We start from the raw sequence: 24363 nt of genomic DNA, 5'->3' as shown, positions 1-24363 counted from the left end.
TGGACAAATGTCTTTTTTCGGCCTTACTAACTATGTTACTATGTTACTATGTTACTATGTTAACCATGACATACAAAGCCATCCACAACCTGTCTCCTCCATACATCTGTGACCTCGTCTCCCGGTACTTTCCTGCACGCAACCTCCGATCCTCACAAGATCTCCTTCTCTACTCCCCTCTTATCTCCTCTTCCCACAATCGCGCACAAGATTTCTCTCGTGCATCCCGCCTACTCTGGAACCCTCTACCGCAACATATCAGACTCTTGTCTACCATCGAAACCTTGAAAACGAACCTGAAGACTCACCTCTTCCGACAAGCCAACAACCTACAGTAACCACTGATAGACCAAGCCGCTGCACAAGCAGCTTTACACTCACCTACTGTATCCTCACCCCTCCCTTGTAGATTATGAGCCCTCGCGGGCAGGGTCCTCTCTCCTACTGAACCAGTTGTGACTTGTATTGTTTAAGATTATTGTACTTGTTTTTATTATGTATACCTCTCCTCACATGTAAAGCGCCATGGAATAAATGGCGCTATAATAATAAATAATAATAACTATGCACACTGAACAATCTATTATAGATCGTTCACTACACTTTTGAAGTAGTGCGGGTATATGTAAACAGGCTAGTAAACAACTATTGATCAGCATAATAAACAATTGATTGGCAGTTGTTTTGTGCCACAGGTCGGCCCGTGTTAGTTTCCCTTTAGCTCTTATTTCTGAAGGTAATGCTCTATAGGAAAACAAATATGCAAAGTATAGGTTACTTTACATACTAGGGATCATTGATGAAATGTAATCAATAGTATTAATGAGTGTCTGCAAATTACATGTTCCAGCAACACATTGCTATAACCAATAGGTCCCATGGACATTCACTGAATTCAGACTGATGTATTTTCCCATCCAGTCTTGTAAATTTAGTCTAATCAACCATTTTTGGGATGAAATCGAATGTGCTGCTCAGAGTGGGAATTTAGTCTCAGCCAGCGTAACATAATGGGACATATTTATCAAGCTAAATATGCCAGATTCCTAGTTCACCAAAAAACCTGTCTTTCATGACTTGTACATGACTTGTACCAGGCAGGGGCGTAACAATTGCGGTCGCAGGGGTCGCGACTGCGACGGGGCCCGCAGTGTTTTCAGGGCCCGCCCAGTCCAGCAAACAAGTAGCAAGGGAAACAAAGGAGACAAGTCACGCACGCATCCTGCTGGCCACGCCCACAGCTTCCCCAGACTTTCAGCAGTGTGCGGCGAGTGGGCGTGTCCGTGAAGGACATGTGACCTAGCAGAAGAGCTGTGCGTGTCACTGACTGAAGCTGGAGAGATGGAAGGCAGCAGCTGGTGAGTGATGTGCTGCTTACACCTGACACACACACACACAAACACACACACACACACAAACACACACCTACCTGTTCTATGCGCACAGGACCTGTGATGAGATCTCAGGAGGGGAGGAGTCATGATCAGTGGCCTCAGTGTATGCACTATGCAGGACTCTGCTGTGCTTGATTGTCATGGTGCTGAAAGAGGGGAAGTTTATGTAACAGAGCCGTGTGTGTGTGTGTGTGTACAAGGTGTACAGAGCGGAGCCGTGTATGTGTGTAGTGGAGCAAGGTGTACGGAGCGGAGTCAGGTGTGTACGAGGTGTACAAAGCTGAGCCGAGGGTGAAAGAGGAGCGGATTCATGTATGTATGGGGTGTATGGAGCGGAGCCACGTGTGGACGGGGCGGACGAAGCGGAGAAGCATGTGTGCGAGGTGTACGGGGCGGAGCCGCGTGTGGACGAGGTGTAAGGAGCGGAGCCGCGTGTGTACAAGGTGTAAGGAGCGGAGCCGCGTGTGTACAAGGTGTAAGGAGCGGAGCCGCGTGTGTACAAGGTGTACGGAGCAGAGCCGCGTGTGTACAAGGTGTACGGAGTTCTCGGAGCGAAGCCGTGTGTGCAACGTGTAGGGAGCGGAGCCGCGTGTGTACAAGGTGTACGGAGCGGAGCCGCATGTGTACAAGGTGTACGGAGCAGAGCCACGTGTGTACAAGGTGTACGGAGCAGAGCCGTGTGTGTACGGGTTCTCGGAGCGAAGCCGTGTGTGTACGGGCTGTACACGGCTGTGGGCAGAGCCCAGCATGTGCACTGTGGGGGAGTATTGCGTGTACTCGCCAGCATCAGAATGTGCAGTGCGTATGCTCCGGAGCCGACCAGTACACCCAATACACCCCCACACTGCACAGGTCTGGAAATGACGCACTGCAGCGTCAGAAACAGCACACAGATTTCAAACGCCGGGAGTGCGCTTGGAATTAGAGCGAGGGAGGACATATTACTATAGGGACATGTTAGTTATAAAATCATTTTTCTCAGCGAGTACAGGGCAGTATTAGGTCAGACTACACAACATTGCAACACAACTATAGTGTGCGAAATGAATAGGGAAAATGTGAATTTCGGTGGGAAATATTTTGGCGCGGGGGGGCCCCATTGGAAAGTTCGCATCGGGGCCCCTCACTTTGTAGTTACGCCACTGGTACCAGGCATTTTTATGATTTTTGTGATTTATCTGACAAGGAGACTTGGTTTCACTGAAAATGGCTTATTGGAAAAAAACGTGACCTGATGTGCAACATCACGCATCAAAAAATGTTCCAAAATTGTCAATCACATTTTTAAACATAGAATAAGTATAGAATAGACTAGAATAATGACACCTTTCTTTTGCGATTTTCTCTGGACAGTGCTGCTCTCGACCAGGCATTGCTCAGAAAATTTCAGCACAACCGAATTAAAATGAGAATTGTGGAATGGCGCTGTGCAGAGAAAAGAGTGTCGTGACCTCTGAACTTACAGGTCCTATTCTTAGTACCTAAAATAAATAATATCCACTTGTTGAGTGAATTACACAAAGTAATCCAGCATAATGTAATAATTCTTGTTGAAGTCTCTTTATAAAATGAGTTATGACTTCACCGTAATGTGTCCACCAAAATCAGAATCTTCAGTCATAAATTAATTTTGATTAGATTGTCTGAATGTGGTGGGACAGCTGCGATACGGCACATTTCCGATATCCATCTCGGGCTTTTCAGTAACAATAACGTGAAATAATACACCGCTGAGCATTCTTCTCTGCTCTGTAAGCAGTTCAATAATGTTGTTATGACTAATATCAGGAAATAAATGAGATTTCAGTAATGAATTAGTCAGATGTTTCAGCCATGTACGTTTAAAGATTATATCTGAAACAGGAAATTAGATGTAATGAGGCCGTAGAAATATTGTATGACTTCATTACTTTTGTACAATAGGATATATATTCGCTTTGTTGGTTAATGGATTCCATAATAAGATTGGACTCCTCCACAAATAGTCTATGGAGTCATATGAGGAAAGAGTTTGTTGGCGTTTAGTCCAGGTGTGTAGGTGGTGGTGGTGGGTACTGGCGGAAATATTCTGGGTGCTAAATGCCTGACGAGGGCAAGCAAGACCGTTAGCCTCAGTCAAGTTATTTAGGTGCAGGGTAGCAAATTTACAAATGAAGGAATTAGATAACCCTGAAAAAGGCTCCAACCAGATCTCAGTGATGTTTCTCATACACGAAGAAATAATCGAACCGATATCCAACAGGGTGCTGGATTAGATTGTCATCAGTGTTTGGTCTGTGTGTCCTTTTAACTATAAGTATGTCAATGTTCTTTCTAATATGCAACAAAAAAATACTTCTGTTCATTAAATAGTAAAAAATTCCAAGCACGCAGATGACACAGAGGTGGTTTCCATGTGTTGTCTGTTTTCTTTATTCATTTTGGGTCTATGGCCAAATTTTTATCCCATTGAGAACCTGTGTCAGTCATCAAAAAGCTGGAGAACACACAAAAATACAAAAATCTTAATAAATGCCAAGCACTGATTAGGCAAGATTGGGTTGTCATAAGTCAGGATTTAGCCCAGAAGATGATATCCAGCAGCCTGGGCAAATTGCAATAGTCTTAAAAAATAAGGGTCAATACTGTAATATTGAGTCTTTCCATTTGACTATGAAAATTTCATAACTTAAGAAATGCTTATAAATGTACTGTACTTCAGTTACTGTAGAAACATCTGACTAAAATATCTAAAATACTGAAACAGAAAACTATGTAAGAAACAAAATTTGTGTCAGTCTCAAAACTTTTGGCTATGACTGCAGGGGCGGACATATCATTAATGCTAGCTTTGCAGCCGCACAGGGGCCCAGGAGGTAAGAGCGGTCCATTTCTACCTCCAAAGCAATTTTGCATTTTTAGGAGCTCTTAGGCTGCAAAGAGCTGAAATATAGTGTTTTTGCACAAGAGCGCTTTTCTGTCCGTGTCCATCAGTGTATGACTGTATATGTAGGAAACCGAGTTCTAACCCTTTCGAGGTCATCACATATATCCCGAGAATGAACGGAGAGGTGTCCATGTGCATTTTCTCACAGTTTTAATTTTTATTTAATAAATCAATAGTATACATGAAGATAAGCAACTTTTCAATATATCTTATTGGATAAACCTGCTTCTTTCTCTGCCAGAACTGATCAATCATTCTCAAAATTTGGAATTCTTGTGTAAAATATGTATTCAGTGAATAAAGACACTGCCGTAACTAAGATCGGTGCCGAGATCTCGAGATGAAATCTTGTTGCTGAGATCTCAGTCTGAGCATGCACCACCCCTGGCTGCCATATTCCCGGAGGCCACCGCATCGCAGGATGTGCGGGGGCCTCCAGGCTTTCACAAAATGACAGCGGAGCCCCCCCCCCGCACAACAGAACATTGCTGAACCAGCTTGGTATCGCAGCAATGGATGTGCAGGGCCGGCCTCCGGGCTTTCGCAAAATGCTGGCGCAGCCCCGCACCACAGAACTCTGCTGAACCTGCCGCACCAGTCTAGGATGGGAGACATATCACTGGACCACCAAACACCCCCTGTGACCATGCTCCACCAGTGCTGCTGATCCCCCCGGTAAGCTGAATTTGGACTGTAAGACGGACCCCCCATTTGACACATTAATTTTTTTCCCTATTTTCCTTTTGAAAGTTTGGGGTGCGTCTTATGGTCCCGTGCATCTTAGAATACGAAAAATACGGTATTCACTGTGCCGTATTGGTGACCAGTTCTGCACCCAAACTTTATTTTAGTTAAATTTAAATATAACTGTGCCATTGTTGTATCTGCCAATCTAGTGTTCAGCCTGTACCTCCTGTGTGTAATTGCTGTGCCATCACTCGGCAAGGTTACAGTTAACACCCAACAGGACCTGAGCCAGATGAGAATAATTAGGGTACAGAAAGAGAGATTTGACAAGGGTCTGACTTGATCTTACATAGAAAAAAAACACTTCAATATTTCCCTAGATGATGTGACAACCTTATAGCTTCATTTTCTCATTAGTGGAACCAGCATCGGTGAGTGCGGGTTGGTCGTGTTATCTTCATATTTTGTGTAACAAAACACACGCATTTTAGACATGCGATTGCTGGCACAATGGGCATCCCACTATGTTAGCTGTTTAGATCATAGAACTGCTAAAAGAAATACATTATTGAAATCGAGGTCACTAGGTGTATGCTTGATTACCTTTCGTTCGTGTGATCTCCCTAAGAAGAGTGAATTTCCTGGGGCAGTAAAGCATACAGCTGTAGTGTATTGTGTCACGTGAACATGAATAGAGTTTTGCATTTCTACACCACACTGATAAGGGTCTCTTTGTTATGTATGGATGATTCTATGAAGCCTAAAATGTAGAGAATTATTATTAGTTATTTCCTAGAAAATAAAAACTTTCTTTTCATTCTGGTATACAGATATCTTAAACTAAAACCCATTTATTTCTACTCTGTTTTCTAGGTTGGTCATAAAACGTTGTTTGGGCTACTAGTCACATGACTACAAGTAGTTGTTTCACCTTAATTTTTTTTCCATTACTAAAGAAACAACCCCCTAATACTAGTATATGGGATGTTTATTATTTGCTACAAAATTGAAATAAAAATAAAGCTGCAAAATAATTGTGAAGTTTTGCCAATTTACGTTTTTCTTGCCACTTTTGGTCACTCCTTTGGCAAGTCACATTTCAGTTCACTACTGTATTAAAGTACATCCCCCTATATCAGGTTTAGAAATTTCCCTTTAGCCTATAAGAGGTTTTTTTCTGTATATAAGCATTATACACCTTTAAAAATAAAAACAAGCTGTACCTTTCAATAAACCAACTACATACGAGGTATAACTATGTGAAATGATATTAAAGATATTAATGAAAGTTTCATAAATAAAAAGCAAGCAAGGATAACTGTACGTAGTGACTTGTGGATATAACTCAGGTCCTTGAAAAAGTTTTATGCTAGAATGTCACCAAACAATCCGTTGTCTCAATACAGCCTAACCAGTGGGCCCACTGCCTCGGAATACTCAGTAGCCATCTGTGCTCATAGTTTTCTTCTTCAATATCTTTCTTTTTTGCCCTATAAAAGATTGAAATATTTAGTAACTTCCAGTTTCTAGACCAATAATCTGAATAAATCAATATGTTCTTGATTCCTTCTGCCGTTACTGAAGGGTTTTGCCATAAAGATAAGGGAACAGTTCTTCTGAATATGGTAAGAATGGGTGGCAGGCTGTACTGCATCAAAACAGTTGGGTGTCGCAGAGGCTCCCCTCGCAGTTTGAGAACCACTTATATGGCTTATAATAATAAGTACCTTGTACCATTGTAAAAGACAATTTACACTTCAAGAACTGTGCATAAGCGCCAAGTCTCCTGCCTTCAGGAACCACTAACCTCAATCCATTGCCAGACTGAGCAGTAGACAGTCACTGAGGCTAGACGCTTGCCTTATTAAATATTGACCTATGCTTCTTTTCACTTCTCGCTACACCTGCTCCTTCAGCAATCTCAAGATTTGCCTCAATGCATGTCCAGTGTCCATAAAGCATCAAGCTAAAGCTGACCCACAACCAAAGCTTTCAAAGAAATTCTTGTAACCCTGTCAGTACTGGTATTGGACAGCTAAAAACGTTCTGTAGGCCATTTATTTGCTTCAATAAAACAATTTGTAGTGCAGTATTAATAGTATAATGCTGGCTGGGGTTTTGTTTGAATATTGTTCACTGGAGTTGTAAATCTACATTTAATTCAATAATAAAATCTAAATTACTTGATTTGCTCAGTGTAAATGACATAAGTCGAAATATAGTGATATTTTTGTCTTTACACCCCACTTGCAATAGAAATATAAGAGATTTGTAAATTGCTATGTCTACAATTTTACTCACTCAACCACTGGAAGGACTCCTTGATACTTGGATACTGAGCCGAGTGTTGTGAAATTAAGTGACAAGCTGTTGGACTTTGGGGGCATATTCCTGATTCCTTCAAAAGTAGAAGTCAATTCCAATTCTGAAACGTCCTAGCCACAATTATGATAATGACCTATAAATTAGGAAACTATAAAGCTTCCCTCACACATTAGATAGCTCTTAGCCAAATGATAGTTTTGTCGACAGCTTTCTTTCTGGACACATGATCTCTCGGCCAAGCTCTTCTTTATCATCTATGAGAGAGCCTCTGACAGAGTCCGGGCACCTGCTGTTATCCAGAGAAAGGGAAGCATCAGCTGTTTAAATTCCAATGTGTTGGATCCTTCTCTCCACCAAAATTAAATGTCGGAATAGTTTCAGGAGGCCTCCATGCAAATTAGACTGTCACCCGATCTCTCCAATATCTTTAGTCTAATGTGTTTTGGGGCCTTAAGTTTATTAAATTAGCATGACTCATATGAAACCTTGTTAACATCATTATTAAAAAAAAAACAACCCAATGAAAATTTTTTACAGTGTACCTATGCCTGTAATCTGCTACCCAACCTGACGTGTGGCTCGGAGAGACGCTTCTCCGTAGTATGCTATATAGCTTCTGTGGGAGTCATACTGTAATCAGAGGGTTTTGAGCTTGGGACCAACAGTAATTATTTGTAGTTTCATCTTTCTATGCACAAAGTCAGGTGGGTTGGTAGGGCAAAGGTATCAGCATACTTTCAAACCTATGGTAATACTTGAAATTATGGTAAACCGAAATGTACCGTCCATGCTTGACAGGAAAGTTGCCTTCTTCAAATCTGAGTGCAAAGTTATCAAACCCTGAACACTTATACCTAACATAATAATTTTATCTAAGTAAAACCGAAGAAACGGGCCAAAACACATGTTGATAAATTGCAACGTGTAGTTGCAAATTCACACTGTGGTCATTTAACAGGCAGAACTTAGCATAAAAACAAATGAGCAGATACTGCAGTAGGTAAATAAGTAAATAGTAATAGTACATGTAAATAACATAGGGTACTTATTTCGTTGCCGCTATTTTGATCAAAAGAGTGTAAAAGTCATCCCACCGCAACAAGGTGTACCCAATTAGATGATCCTTAACTTGTAGATCACCTCACTACATGCCAGCAGGACTCAAATTAGATGGGGGCAGAGCAGGACCATGGGCAGGTGTAAAACAGTCTGGATCCTGTTGATTTTGAGCTCTGCTGGCATTTTGCGAGGTAAATTACAAGAGTTAGGGACCTCCCTAATTGGGTGCATCTTGTCACGGTGGGATAGCTTTTACGCTCTTCTGATGAAAATGTCAACAAAGTACCCTATGTTATTTATATATACTATTAATATTTACTTATTTACTTACTACAAGGTATTTTCTCATTTGTTTTTATCCAATTTTCCCCAAATGTCAAAAATAGGGGAGTCTCTTTTTAGCCACTGAGCCCCAGTGATTGACTAAAGGAGTCAGATGTAGACCTCACATAACCCCTGCAGGTCATCAACAAAGACCTAAGCAGTGGCCGATAGACAACACTGGATCCGGAGAAGGTGAGTGACAACTCCTTTTCATATTTCAAAAATGAAGTTTTAAAATTGATAACTCCTTTTTAGTTGTTATGAAAAGCTTTCACTGTGTTAATGAGTACAAATGTGCTATAAGTAGATGTTATATGAAAATACGATACTGAAAGTGTGGGGATGATCTTAGGACGCTTCCCTGTTCAACGAGGTGCAAACTGAACGAATGCACTTTAGCAAATGCTGGCTTTGGGTTACGGCAGGCATTTTCTTTGTCCTTCATGTGCTTAGTACTTTCCACTTATTTCAAAGACAAGACGTCTGGTGTTTAGTAGCCAGTAAATGTGAATTTGTACTCCCCCTGTAAATCAAAATGCAGAACATTAAAGTGGCATTTAGCCAACAGAAAAGCATTAAATATTTATGGACACCAGTGAAAACAGCTTTTTCTGCACAGTAGGGCAGCATCTTTACCTTAATAAAAAATTTAGTGGCGTTGGACCAATTTAGGAAAAAAATATGTCAGATAGAGATTTCATTTTTAAGCTCCATCACCCAAGGAAGTAGTAACAGAGATGCATGGAGAAGGCAGGTGTGGACAGCAGATGAACAGTATGAGAGACGTCCCGAGCTGCTGCTGGCTTGTTTGTCTGACATGTTTTTAATGAGCCTCCATTGTGCGCCTGCTGCTCTGTGCTTTCGCTCTGGAAGATGATGAAGTCCACAAGATCCCAAGTATTACTGGTGTCTGCTTTGAAAGAAAGAAATGTGGAGCCCATCACTCTCCAGATATCACTATAGATTTCACTCATTCATTGATCTAGTGGGTGACTTTCTCCTAAACTCTTATATTTTTAGTAATTAAGTAACTTAAGTACCGTAACTCAAATATTATCAGAACCCATATTTGTTTCATTTCAATTAATATTTCTGCAGAGAGATTTCTATTGCTGCATATAGATGAATGGAAACAATGATAATTAATATATATGTTGTAAATAGTCATATTTGCCAATCAGATTATTGCACAGTGATAGACAATGTAAACCAATCAACTATTACTTCTAATGAGACAATTTTTTAAAGTCCATTAACAGCTGGAATTTGTCTAAACCAATAAACTGAGTTAATTCGCTACAACACATGAGTTGTATGGAGCCAAAATGTGGCACGCATATGGACCTAAGCCCATATACCTTAGACCACAATCAGCCAAAAGATGCTTCTTATGACTCCCACATGTACATGAAACTTGGCTTGAATATTCATGTCATCAATGGGGAGAGGGGAGAAAATTGCTGCCACATAACTCTAATGGCATGTTATTTCCCTTGTAAACTAAAGGATCAGGAGTTTGAATGAAAACTCTGTCCAACATCATCTGTTGGGAGGCCCCCATACGCACTGAATCATCAAGCGGTCCCACTAAAATGGGAGAGTTTGGCAAGTTATAATCTAATAAAAAATCAAAAGTCTTTTATTGGAGTTGTGGCTTTCACAGCTCCATTAGGTGAGCACCCCTTATCCCCCACCCTCCATAACATACCATACCAGGCACTTCTCTCCTTTTTTTTCCCCTAAGGGCTGATTCACACAAATATATTGCTGCTCTGCACAATGTCAAGATGTTGGAACCTTTAATGACTCCCATATTGCTTTCTGGTGCCCTAGTGTACATCATTATGAGTCTTATTTCATATGAAGACATTTAGAGTGGTTCCCTACTGTATGAAGACAGAGACCAATATTCACCTGTGCTAATGCACATGGTTGTTTTCCACCACGACCTCAGGTTATGTGAAAAAAAATTACGGCATGAGGTAGACTGGTCCAGATTAGTGGATGTGAATAGTAGACAGCGCCTGTACCTGTCTGTTTACGGATGAGTGCTATTCCGCAAAGTTTAGCTTTAGTCTGAACTTGGCCTTAATTACCTTTCACACAACTTATTTTCTCATGCACTGTATGTTCTGTTCATGTGTTTCACAGATAGAATTACTAAACCTTATAGTTTATGCTGCTATTCGCATACCATTTTGATTGTGGACCAAATGTACATGAAGCAAAATCAGTATGGAGATAAGTCTGATTTTGTTCCGAATTGCAGATACAACAAAAATGGAAAAAAATGTCTGTCTCTCTGATGTCATCATCATTGACTGTTTGCTAGTAGAAGCCTGAGAAACCTACATCAGGTTTTGTTTGCTTATGAGAAAAACTAATGAGACACTTCTGATAAAAACTGACTTCGGTCAAAAGATAATGAAAAACTGATGTAGAAGACTGATGAATACCAGTCCATTTTTTGCAAATGCAAAGCAGTACAACGTGGACAGCACTTGGATGACTTATGTAGATTTCTATGGGTGACTTTCATATGTGATTTGATTCAAAAGCTGATATATATTTTTTATTCTTTTTGCAAACATTTAGTTGGCAAAAAAACAAAGACATGTGAATGAAAGCTGTGAAACTAGATTGACAATCTGCATCAAAATCCATTGCAGTGGGTGAAATCTGTGGCAAAATCCACCTGTGTGAGGACACACACAAATTGATAAGTGGAATAGTAACAATCATTTGTTTTTTTTATGTATTTACAAAAGTCACATCAGAGTAACAGCACATCACCATGCAGAATGGACAGAAAGGAGGCTGCAGAATTGCTAGTTCATGTATATAAAAGCATATACTAACTCCGAGGGCAGGAGGTGACAAGTCCTCTGTAAATTCATTTATTTGCATACTCCGTGTAGCCATGTTCTCTGTATCTCATATTGATGTACTAGTTTCATCTTCATCATTGCTGTACACCAGTGGAAGTGGATGTATTAAATATAATATGAAAAGACCCTTTTTTAAAGACGACAATACCTTAATTCAGATTTTTTTTATTTTCTGCTTCCTTTCATCCCACCGCATCGGCATGCTATTGGTCACCCTGCTTTCTACAAGTGGAATGAAGAAGTGATACATACATACTTATAGTGACCTCAAGGTTTTCATGTCTTTGTGCTTTAGTTTTGAGTTGCACGTGTACGGTAACCCTTATAGCTTTCATGTGCACACTATATATCTTCAATGAATTGACTCTTTTATAGCAAGTACAAGCTCCTTTCTGAAGCAGAAAATTGCCCATAAAATGCTCCTGTTCTCTGATGTCATGGTTTGGACACTGCTACATTGTCATCAAACCTGTGGGCAAGAAATGGCTCTACATCAACTGTAGTCTGTGACTACCAATAACCAATACTTTATTTTACAACCATCAACTTTTTTTTTCTAAAAGAGGAGAATTTAACAATGCTGCTTTTTTAAATTACAAGGCGGAGCACTGAGTCACATGGGTTTTTTTCAGTGTGGAAGAAGAAACAACTATAGGCATGGTTTCCCTTAAGGGCTGCCTTTACATAGCCATAAGACTACGTTCTCACATAATTAATTCTTGAGGTTGAAAAGAAAGCTCCAAATTTAGTTATTGAATAACAAAAAGCACACATAAAAAAAGCTTTAAACACACACACATTTTTTTTACGTGGCTTTTTCTGATACAAGCAAAAAAAAAAAAGAAAATTGAGCTCATGTCCTGCAATGTAAGATTCCACACCCTTATCCTAAATACTTTCCGAACTTGAGTCCAACTTTTTGGATATATACAGTGCTGAGACCTCAGCTAAAACCTTAGCCACCCTGAAGTCAGCAAAAAAATACACCCAACACTAGTTTGTGAGTTGGTCTACCTGAAGGAATATCTCTTATGTAGTATCATAGGTTGATCATAGGTTGGTACTTAGTAGTCAGCTACCTTTATATTCAAAATAAGACTGAAGCCCCCCTCGCATATTAGACAGCTGTTGACTGAAAGATTGTTTGGCCTACAGTTATATCTCCTGACTCTTCCATACACAGGAATAGTCAGCTCAGTCAAGTGGTTTGTACGTGAGAGTTGCAGCCTGATTCCTCTTACAGCTGCTTGTCTGACCGCCAAACAGGAGTATGAACCTTTGAAATTCCAATGGCTAGATCCTTCTCCACCCAGATATTATCTATCGGGAGAATCGAGAGAACCCCATGTACATTAGCCTCTCATAAAATCCACTAATATGGGTGGGTTTGCCAAACTTTAGATTTATGTGTATCGGAGCCTTTGGACAGGTTTGAAACCACAAGACGCAATTTGAGGTTTTGCATGGAGTATCACTTTAAATTTCAGATCTGTCTGATACTTGTTAGCCATAGCACAGCATAAGGCCACATTAACATGTCAGTGTTTGATCTGTATTTTCCATCAATACTTTCAAGCCAACATCAGGGGTCAATTAAAAACTGCAAAAAAGTTAGTGTTTCTGTTATACTTTTCTGTATTTCATAGAATCATAAAATGTTAGAGTTTGGAGACACCTCCAGGATCACCGAGTCCAACCCCCTGCTCAATACAGGATTCACTAAACCATCTCAGACAGATGTCTGAAGACTTCTGTTGAAGGAGAACTAACCACCTTCACCACCTCTAGTGGCAGCCTGTTCCACTCATTGATCACCCTCACTGTCAAAACTTTTTTTCTAATATCTAATCTGTATCTTCTCCTTTTCAGTTTCATTCCATTGCTTCTCGTGTTTCCATGTGCAAATAAGAATAATGATGATCCCTCTACACTGTGACATCCCTTCAGATATTTGTAGACAGCTATTAAGTCTCCTCTCAGCCTTCTTTTTTGCAAACTAAACATTCCCAGATCCTTTAACCTTTCCTCATAGGACATGGTTTGCAGTCCGCTCACCATCGTAGTAGCTCTTCTATGAACTTGCTCGAGTTTTTCGATGTCTTTTTTAAAATGCGACGCCCAGAACTGGACACAGTATTCCAGATAAGATCTGACCAAAGAGGAGTAGAGGGGGATAATTACTTCACTAGATCTAGACCGTATGCTTCACATTTGTTCCACTCCTGATTTTGTCTTAGAAATACTGATGGAAAATTCTGATCAAACTACTTCCTTGTGAACATGGCCTTATGCTCGATTTATTGATTGGGAGTCATGCTGCTCATTGAAAGGGCGAACGGTGCAAATTATAATCATTGCACTTAGAATAGTAGGTCCGGCTGTCCAATAAAAATCTCTAAAGCCCAATTATCTTGGTAATTTGAGGAAATTAATGTCACTCACTACAGATTATACACTTGCACATGAAGATTAATTTCTGGAGCAGCTCACAAAGAACTCATGCAATGGCCTTCATGGTAGATATTAATATAATGTAAATCATGACATTCCAAGCCACATAAATTCACTGTACATCCGCCACTGCTTTCTGGCATTCACAGCTATTACTGAGGTTTTCCATTTTGTTACTTTCAGTAATAAATCTGCATCATTAGCCAAGTCTATTCTTATGCGAGTTTAAGGACCCCGGGAGTATTTGCCATTTTTAAGTGCTGAAATTATGTATCTGTATTATTTTGAACTATAAAATATGCAGTCATTTGCATTTTTTGCTTTATAATGTTGTTAAAGTTTAATTTGAATTTTTATTTTTCATGATGGTGGTGCAGTATTGTCTTTTATGTCTAGAATGATGTAGGGTAAACATTACATGTTTTAATCCCTGAATACTGGAAATATTTTAGGTTTAGTCATTTTTATTATGTATGGGTTTACTTGCAATAAGTTATTTAATAAGTACACTATTCAAGTCATTTTGTATGTTTCGGTATAAAGAGATGTAGTATATTAGATGGTGTTTACTTGGCTGTTTAGTTATGCAAACTATAACTCTTAATAGTAAAAAAAATAAAATAAATCCCATTTCTATCCCTTAAAAAATGCAAATTGTACTAAAAGAAGGTTCATCACTGATGTATCGGTTTCATTTTAATATATACAGTTAAATATCCCAAAATTGCAGCAACAATTGACTTCTTAAGGTTTAAGATCTCGGAATGAAGATCGTCAGTATGCATGGTGCATGATGGAAAATCTGTCACAAAGATCTAGTCTACATAGATGTAGTCTCAAAGAGATGGTCTTCAGGATACGTTTCACTATAATATATGCTTTCCCTAGTTACAGAAGACGACTGCCCTGTAATGGGACTTTTTCTGTGAAGACAGAGCAACTTTATAAACTTGAGACTGAAAAGTGATTATACACATATGGTCACCCTATATTTGACACCTGCTGCATTCTCTGTTCAGATTGACATATTGTTTTTCCTGCTTTTTAGATTTCCTTAGTCATATAGACCTAGAGTGACAGCAGACTTGTCATTTTAGACCGGTCAACCCCTTTAAGTAAGAGCTCCATACATACTATGTCCCCCCATGGTTAACGAACACCTGTCAACAAGTCAAAAGTGGCCAGTTTTTGCTTTTATTTTATTCCTGCGGTTGCTGAGCATTCTTTTTTTTTTTTTTTTTAAATAGATATGAGCCTCATTTTAAATCCCCCAATAGTCAAGATTTGATGGTCTTTATCTATTGCTCATAGGATTCTGGTGACATCTTTAAGGTACCGTTACACTAAACGACTTACCAATGATCACGACCAGCGATACGACCTGGCCGTGATCGTTGGTAAGTCGTTGTGTGGTCGCTGGGGAGCTGTCACACAGACAGCTCTCTCCAGCGACCAACGATCTGGGGAAAGACTTCGGCATCATTGAAACTGTCTTCAATGATGCTGAAGTCCCCGGGTAACCAGGGTAAATATCGGGTTACTAAGCGCAGGGCCGCGCTTAGTAACCCGATATTTACCCTGGTTACCATTGTAAAAGTAAAAAAAAAAAAAAACACTACATATATTCCGATGTCCGTCACGTCCCCCGCTGTCAGCTTCCCGCACTGACTGTGTCGGCGCCGGCCATAAAGCAGAGCACAGCGGTGACATCACCGCTGTGCTCTGCTTTACAGCCGGCGCTGACAGTCAGTGCACAGGGAAGCTGACGGCGGGGGACGTGACAGACATCGGAATGTGAGTATATAGTGGTTTTTTGTTTTTTTTTACTTTTACAATGGTAACCAGGGTAAATATCGGGTTACCAAGCGCGGCCCTGCACTTAGTAACCTGATGTTTACCCTGGTTACAGGTGAACACATTGCTAGATCGGCGTCACACACGCCGATCCAGCGATGACAGCGGGTGATCAGCGACCAAAAAAAGGTCCTGATCATTCCCCAACGACCAACGATCTCCCAGCAGGGGCCTGATCGTTGGTCGCTGTCACACATAAAGATATCGTTAGCGGGATCGTTGCTACGTCACAAAAAGTGTGACGTTGCAACGATATCGTTAACGAAATCGTTGTGTGAAGGTACCTTTAGGCTGCTAGGCATAATTACCCTGTGAGAAGTACAAAGACCATAAAAATTTGCATATTGAGTACACTAAACAAAAAGGTTTATATTTCTAGAATCGTATGAAGAATTAAAAAAAAAACATAAACAAAACCAAACAAAAAAAAAACTACTCAGGGGAGCAATAGAAATAAAATAGTAAAAAAATAATGACAAGTCTTTAAGTGGTTAAAGTGAATCTATCCACACTTTTTTTGCTGTGCATTCTGACAGTAGCATATTATGGGACAGATATCCTGAATCCAGCTGTAAATCACTTAGTTTACTGGATGCAGCAGTTGAGATAGAATCGCAGTTTTCTCAGCTGCAAATCTAACAGAGCTCAGAATGTTGAGCTCTCTATAACCCTGCCCACAGCACTGATTGGCAGCTTTTGCATGCAATGTATATTAACAGAAAGCTGCTAATCAGTGCTGGAGCGAGGTCGGACTAGGAGACATGTGGCAGCTTGTCCTGTAGTGATAATCTGCTGATTAAAACACTGATTTTATTAAAACAGCAAAATGCAGCCTAGTAAGTGACACATCTCTGGAACCATGGACTTTGCCCCGACATCATGGTGCTTTCAGATTTCATAGCAAAAACCTGCTGACAGGTTCCCTTTAAGATTTTCCACTAAATTTACATTTAATATTAATTTACATTATTGCAGCTCAGAACCATTGAAATTAATTGAACTACACTCATGACCAAGTGACCTGTAAAAAATTTGTGAAGCTCATGTTATAGCTGTAAAATCAACCAAGTGATATGTGCACTTACAAATCAATTTAAAATAATAATTTTTGGACTTGTGATATTAAAGCATTCTTATTGTATAGAGGTGTTTATGATGATGAACAAGCATTGAGCATACCCAATACAGGATAAATAAATTGAGGAAAATCATGCACTTACAAAAATTAATAACTATGGATGATGTTCTGAGCATGTAACCATTTATCTGAAAATAGTTTTTGTTCACTCCACAGATATTTCATCAGAGTTTACAGATGGCATATTTATTTTTGAAGACTTTCCAGAGCAAGATCCAAAGACTGTAAAACGTTACGATGCCATTGTTGTGGAGCAGTGCACCATCATTGAGGTTAGTTTCTGTTCTCCAATGACCGAGTATATTTTCTGTCTAATATAAAGTAATTATCTACAGCGGGGGAAATAAGTATTTGATCCCTTGCTGATTTTGTAAGTTTTCCCACTGACAAAGACATGAACAGTCTATAATTTTAAAGGGAACCTGTCACCCCCAAAATCGAAGGTGAGCTAAGCTCACCAGCATCAGGGGCTTATCTACAGCATTCTGTAATGCTGTATATAAGCCTCCGATGTATCCTGAAAGATGAGAAAAAGAGGTTAGATTATACTCACCCAGGGGCGGTCCCGGTCCGGTCCAGGCCGGGGCCTCCGATCTTCTTATGATGACGTCCTCTTCTTGTCTTCACGCTGCTGCTCCCGCGCAGGCATACTTTGTCTGCCCTGTTGAGGGCAAAGCAAAGTACTGCACTGCGCAGGATAAGCCCCTCATGCTGGTGGGCTTAGCTCACCTTCGATTTTGGGGGTGACAGGTCCCCTTTAAGGGTAGGTTAATTTTAACATTGAGAAATAGAGTATCAAAAATAAAATCTAGAAAACCACATTGTATGACTTATATAAATTTATTTGCATCTTGCAGTGAGAAATTATTATTTGATCCCTCTGGCAAACAAGACTTAATATTTGGTGGCAAAACCCTTGTTGGCAAGCACAGCAGTCAGAAACATTTGCAAGGCTGAAATTACATAAAATAACTTTATTTGAAAAAAAATGTCTCAGTGCTTATCAGCTCTGTTGTTTTACAATGCTGGACAATATCTGCAAGGAGTTTGCATGTTCTCCCCATGGTTGCGTTGGTTTCCTCTGGGTGCTCTCGTTTTCTCCCATACAGCAAAAACAAAGTGATAGACAACTTAGAACTTGAGGACAGTGATGATGATATCTGTAAAGTGTTGTGGAAGTAAACTGCGCTATTGTCAGGTTTTCATTTGGCCGAGTGGAATTTGGAAATACATTACCAGTGAAACATGTTATACAGTGACTCACAATGTCTTTCCTCCCACTAACAATACTGCTGCCTTGGAGGCCGGTGTCAATGGCTTGTCATGTAGTGTAGTGGAGGCGATGGACAGGGAAGCAGGAGAGGTCATGACAGTTAATAACAGAACGTCTATTACTGAAGTAGAAAAACTTGAGAGAACATAATAGACGACTGACATCAGATTGGATGGTATTCACACTTGGTTTTGAAATAGTTTTCATACAGATGGTTATACATGGCCGTAGATGGTTATACATGGCAGTAGTGTACATCTCTTCTCCAAGAGGATCTCATTCATATGAATCCATTTTAGCAACTTAACTTTCCAGATGTTCCCATGAGGCAAGAAATAGAATGACTTCTCTAAATTTTCCATAGTAGGTTGGCACTGTTCTGCCACCACTGTACTGTATACATACAGGCGACTTTGTCTAACCCACAGCAGTTTCAGGATTTCTAAAAGCTCTGCATCGCCTTGGTTCCCAACTAAATTCTCACTTCTAGGATAATGCTTCTGCCACTTTTGTGTAGGATTTTCGGTTGACTGACTCTTTCTTTCTGGATAATGTTCACCTGTGTTGTAACTACAGGCACTCTGATGTACCAGGCCTCAACAGACCCTACTATAGCTGAAGCTCCTCCTTGAGCCTCTCACTAATTACTAACCCTCTGTTATCCAAAATTCAAGCATCTTGCAGTGTCATTAAAGTACACCTATGAATGAATGTAACAATTGAGAAATGCCTTCACATAGCACAAATATAAATACTAAATGATGTTCAGGGGTTGCAGATTATTTTTCAATTTCTTGCACTACATAAGTAAGTAAAATAAGTAGGCTGAATGGCCATTCTTGAATCCAGTAAAAATGTATCTGCAACCAAATGAGTACATATAAGCAACAATAAAAGGAGCAAAGTGTTGTAATAGTCGAAAAAAAAATCCATTGAAAGAATAAATTGTGAGCCTGATAAACCCAGAATATGTGGAGCCCTTTGAACTAATCACCGTAATCATGATAACAAGATGGGGAGAAGGCTCAGCAGTTTAAATGCTGAGGGAATGGAAGAAGAGTAGGATAGATATCTGAGAAAATTAGAAGAGTACGGGTGCACATGATCAGTAAACGCTGCAGGTTGGACGCTATGTACTTGTGCAGCGTCCAACCTGCAGCGTTCAGTTGGATGAGAAATCCCATGCACACTATGTGTCCAGAGTCGTCCGTGGCTTCCCTGCGGAGACGGACATGAGGTGCATCTCTCCAGACTGCAGTATGTCTATTTATCTTGTGGAGACGTGAGCCTCCGCAAGATAAATTTCACCTGTACAATATATTGGATGTGGTGAATCCGCACGGTTCAATGAGCACATGTGGATTCACCTGCGTCCAATAGCCGTCAGCGCTTTGGATACAGCAGACATGCTCTGTGTCCAAAGCACTCCCAATACCTGATCATGTGCACATACTCTGAGAAAACTGAAAAAAAGAGAACGTTTTGGATGACTAGTGTGCAGTATTGAAAAAAGACAGAAGGCAGGAAAATCTTCCCATATAAGTTCTAAACTACGTCCTACTAATGCTGAAATTCCAGCAGTTCTTTTGTGGTCTTTTTCAACGTGGTGACATGAAAAGTCAATGGCATGCACTACAAATTAGTGCTTCAGTGTAACCTCACGTAATGTTTTCATTAAGCAGTGAATTTGCATGTACATTATTAATTGGAATGTAGGTCACAACCTAAAAGCATGAAAAATATCTTAATCAATTAGATAAGTGCAGTTTCATTTCATTATGATGTGGTCTGGTCTACATAACAAGAAGTTCTGCAATTTCTGCTGTCTGTTAATTTCTGATAGCTACAGGGTTAGAAAAAAATAATCATCCTTATTTATTCTAATAGTGTTTTATTTTATTGTTTTACTAAGAGTATTTTTTTTTTCAAATTATGCTCTATATATAGTCATTAAAAAAACTAAGTACACTGTGAATGCTGTGCTTTTACATTTCTGGACATAATAAATAAAAATGCATCTGGCCCGTAGACGGTTTTAAAATTTGGGTAAATACAACCTCAGATGAACAACACTGTGCGAGAAATTACATAATGGTGTTATTCATTTAACAAAAAGTGGTCAAAATGCAGAATCAGTGTATGAAAAATGAAGTCCATCTTTACTACTTCAATAGGAAATAAGACAGTAAGTAGCAGACAGGTGCTGCTAGTGCTATTCAAATGCCCTTGAGTAATTGTTCATCACCAAGTGTAACCAACTTTATAAAAGCAGAAGTTTGGGCAGTTTGCTGGTGCATTCAGACGTGTTTAACCCCTTAACGACCGCTGATGCGCCTTGTAATGGCAGCAGTTAAGGGTACTTATGCCTCAGCGCCGCTTTGTAATGGCGCTGAGAAATAAGTGGAAATCACCCCCAGTGTCTGAAAATCTCCAGGGTCTGAGCTACCAGGGTTAACTGAGACCCCGGTGAACATGATTCCGGTCGGTTTTTACCGATCCCAGTGTTGCAATCAACGTTATTCACGGAATAGCGGTGACCGCAAAAAAAGGGCAGTTTTCCTATTTATTTCTCTCTCCTCTGATATGATCTAGCACACCAGAGGAGAGATAAATGGGGTCCCCAGTACCTGCGATGTCTTACGGCCCTTGACGTGTTCTTCCGGGAAGAAAATGGCTGGCGCATGCACAGTGCACCCGCCGAGATCTGCTGGCCGACGCTCGGCAACAATAGATTTTTCCTATTGGTTAATGTTGATGACTGTGATAGGCCCTAGGGGCTAGGGTTAGGGTAGGGTTAGAGTTGGGCTAGTGTTAAGGTTGGGGTTAGGGTTGTGGATAGAGCTAGGGTTAGGGTTGGGGTTAGAGTTGTGTTGGGGTGTTAGGGTTGTGGTGTTGTGATTAGGGTTGTGGTTAGGGTTGTGATTAGGGTTAGGGGTGTGTTGGGGTTAGGGTTGGGATTAGGGCTGTGTTAGGGTTGGAGTTAGAATTGGGGAATTTCCATTGTTTAGGTACATCAGGGGGTCTCCAAATGCGGCATAGCACCCACCATTGATTCCAGCCAATTTTGCATTCAAAAAGTTAAATGGTGCTCCCTCCCTTCTGAGCCTTGCCATGGCAGTGGCTTTCCACCACATCCAGGGTATTGGCGTACTCAGGAGAAATTGCACAACAATTTTTGTGGTTCGTTTTCTCCTGGTACCCTTGTAAAAATGAAAAAAAAATTGGTTCCAAAGTAAAAAAAAAGTTTAAAAATTAAAATGTTCATTTTTTCCTTCCATATTGATTTAGTTTTCGTGAAGCACATGAAGGGTTAATACATTTCTTGAATGTGATTTTGCATACCTTGAGGGGTTCAGTCTTTAGAGTGGTGTCACTTTGGCATATTTTCTATTATATTGACTCCCCAAACTCACTTCAAATGTGCGGTGGTCCCTAAAAAAAATGGTTTTGTAAATTTTGTTGGAAAAATGAGAAATCGATAGTTAACTTTTAACCCTTATAACATCCTAACAAAAAAATTATGTTTCCAAAATTGTGCTGATGTAAAGTAGACATGTGAGAAATGTTATTTCTTAACTATTTTGTGCGATATGACTCTGATTTAAGGGCACAAACATTAAAAGTTTGAAAATTGCAAAATTTTCAACATTTTTGCCAAAGTTCAGTTTTTTTTCATAAATAAACACGTCATATTGAAGAAATGTTGCCACTAACATGAAGTACAATATGCCATGAAAAAACATTCTCATAGTCAGTGGGATCCGTTGAAGCGTTCCAGAGCTATAATCTCATAAAGTGACAGTGGTCAGAATTGTAAAAATTGGCTCGGCCATTAAGTACCAAATTGGCTTTGTCACTAAGGGGTTAAACTCAATGCCATATAGGAAAGACATCACCAATGTAAAAACCGGAATGTGAAAAAACATTCCAGACAGTTGACAAACGTTCCAGGAGTGGTCAACCTATCATATTCACCCCAAGGTCCAACTGTAAAATGCTCAGAGAATATCCATAAAAACCCTGTTAATAATATGTACCGTAACTTTAATTTGAGGAGGGATTATTTTAATAAATTGCAAACAAATTTTCACAACGTACAAAATTTAATGATAAATTCAGCGATCAACATCTAAAGTATATAGTCATTTAACTTTCGGAGCCAAGTTTAAAAATGTCCTTTTTCATATTCTGCAGAAAGATCCATTTTAATTCTTTAACTAATTGTGATATAAACTTACACGTGGCCGTTTCCCGCATGTCACACCTTTGGTCAGTAATTCCCAAACTCCAGTCCTCACGGCCCCTAACACTCCATGTTTTCAGTATTTCCTTAGTATTGCACAGGTGATCAAATTATTATTATGTAGTGATGAGGGAACGTGCGTGGATAAGGTGTTGTTAACAAACAGGTAATCCGTGCATGTGTTGTGGCTGTCGACATTCAACCACAGGGACTCAAGTATATTTTTCAAGCACGCCAAAGACACTCGGTTAGCACCTTAGCATGCTTGGGTAACACCATAAACGAGCACGTTCGCTCATCACTTTTATTAAGGCATCAGAATCCGCCACAGTTTCTCTCACCTGTGCAATGCTAAGGAAATCTGGAAAACATGATTTGTTGAGGGGTCATGAGAACTGGAGTTTGGGAAACATTGCCTTAGGCCATGTTCCCATGTGTGGAAAAATGAAAATGTAACTTTTTTACATGTATTCTGCAGTGACCGTACAAAAAAGTGTAATAGAAATCTTTTCTGCATATTGCATTTTTGTTGCTTGCCGAACCCATATCTTTCCCCACACATGACTGATCTAGTGTTATAAACAGGTAATTCAGAACCACAATGGACCTTGAAGTTCAGAGCACACAAGGTGACCTGACATTTAACAAAAACATAGGACGAGCTCTGAGACGTGGAAACTCTGCTGACCGCAATCCCTAATCCTATCACACCACACTAGAGGTAGCCGTGGATTGCGCCTAACGCTCCCTATGCAACTCGGCACAGCCTGAGAAACTAACTAGCCCTGAAGATAGAAAAATAAGCCTACTTTGCCTCAGAGAAATTCCCCAAAGGAAAAGGCAGCCCCCCACATATAATGACTGTGAGTAAAGATGAAATACAAACACAGAGATGAAATAGATTTAGCAAAGTGAGGCCCGACTTACTGAATAGACCGAGGATAGGAAAGATAGCTTTGCGGTCAACACAAAAACCTACAAACAACCACGCAGAGGGTCAAAAAGACCCTCCGCACCGACTAACGGTACGGAGGTGCTCCCTCTGCGTCTCAGAGCTTCCAGCAAGCAAGAAAAACCAATATAGCAAGCTGGACAGAAAATATAGCAAACAAAAATAACACAAGCAGAACTTAGCTTATGCAGGATAGAGAGGCCACAGGAACGATCCAGGAGGAAGCAAGACCAATACTAGAACATTGATTGGAGGCCAGGATCAAAGCACCAGGTGGAGTTAAATAGAGCAGCACCTAACGACTTAACCTCATCACCTGAGGAAGGAAACTCAGAAGCCGCAGTACCACTCTCATCCACCAAAGGAAGCTTATAGACAGAACCAGCCGCAGTACCACTCACGACCACAGGAGGGAGCTTGGCCACAGAATTCACAACATCTAGTCAATCGTCAAGTGCCTTTGTCAGCCGTGGGTGGAGTGGAGCTGTGGCCTGCGTTCATAGAAGATCATGGCGAGCTGTGGCATTCCTTATGCCAGAAATCTTACTCCCGTCCCATACTGGTGTAAGATTTGTAGTGAGTCATTATGGACGTGCATCCCAGTTTACAGATGATCATGATTCATTAAGCGGTGTGTGCCTCTTAATGAATCAGGAGCTTCTAACTCCAACACACCCCTTCATCAAGGCTGTTATTATTCTCGCCAGTCTAGATAAATCGGGCCTAAGAATTTTTGCAGTTTCAAAAGTAATAAAAGGGCAGATTCTGGAGATGTTTTTATGACACAACATGTAGATGACATGAGCAAGTGAGTGACTGGATATAGGGAGTGATGGAAAAATCTGCGTC

General features: G+C 40.2%; 1 protein-coding gene across 1 annotated transcript in view; it reads left to right on the top strand.

Annotated features, from left to right (window-relative positions):
• Positions 1–24363, top strand: part of RFTN1 (raftlin, lipid raft linker 1) — a 485181-nt gene that overhangs the window by 400325 nt on the left and 60493 nt on the right. The window contains exon 7 of the mRNA XM_069729954.1: positions 17203–17318. Coding sequence (XP_069586055.1) covers positions 17203–17318 — 116 coding nt within the window. The remainder of the gene's footprint in view (positions 1–17202; positions 17319–24363) is intronic.

Source organism: Ranitomeya imitator, chromosome 6 (genome assembly GCF_032444005.1).
Source record: "Ranitomeya imitator isolate aRanImi1 chromosome 6, aRanImi1.pri, whole genome shotgun sequence".
Classification (NCBI taxonomy): Eukaryota; Metazoa; Chordata; class Amphibia; order Anura; family Dendrobatidae; genus Ranitomeya; species Ranitomeya imitator.
Note: the sequence above shows the minus strand (reverse complement) of the source record. Positions and strands in the feature narration are given on the sequence as shown.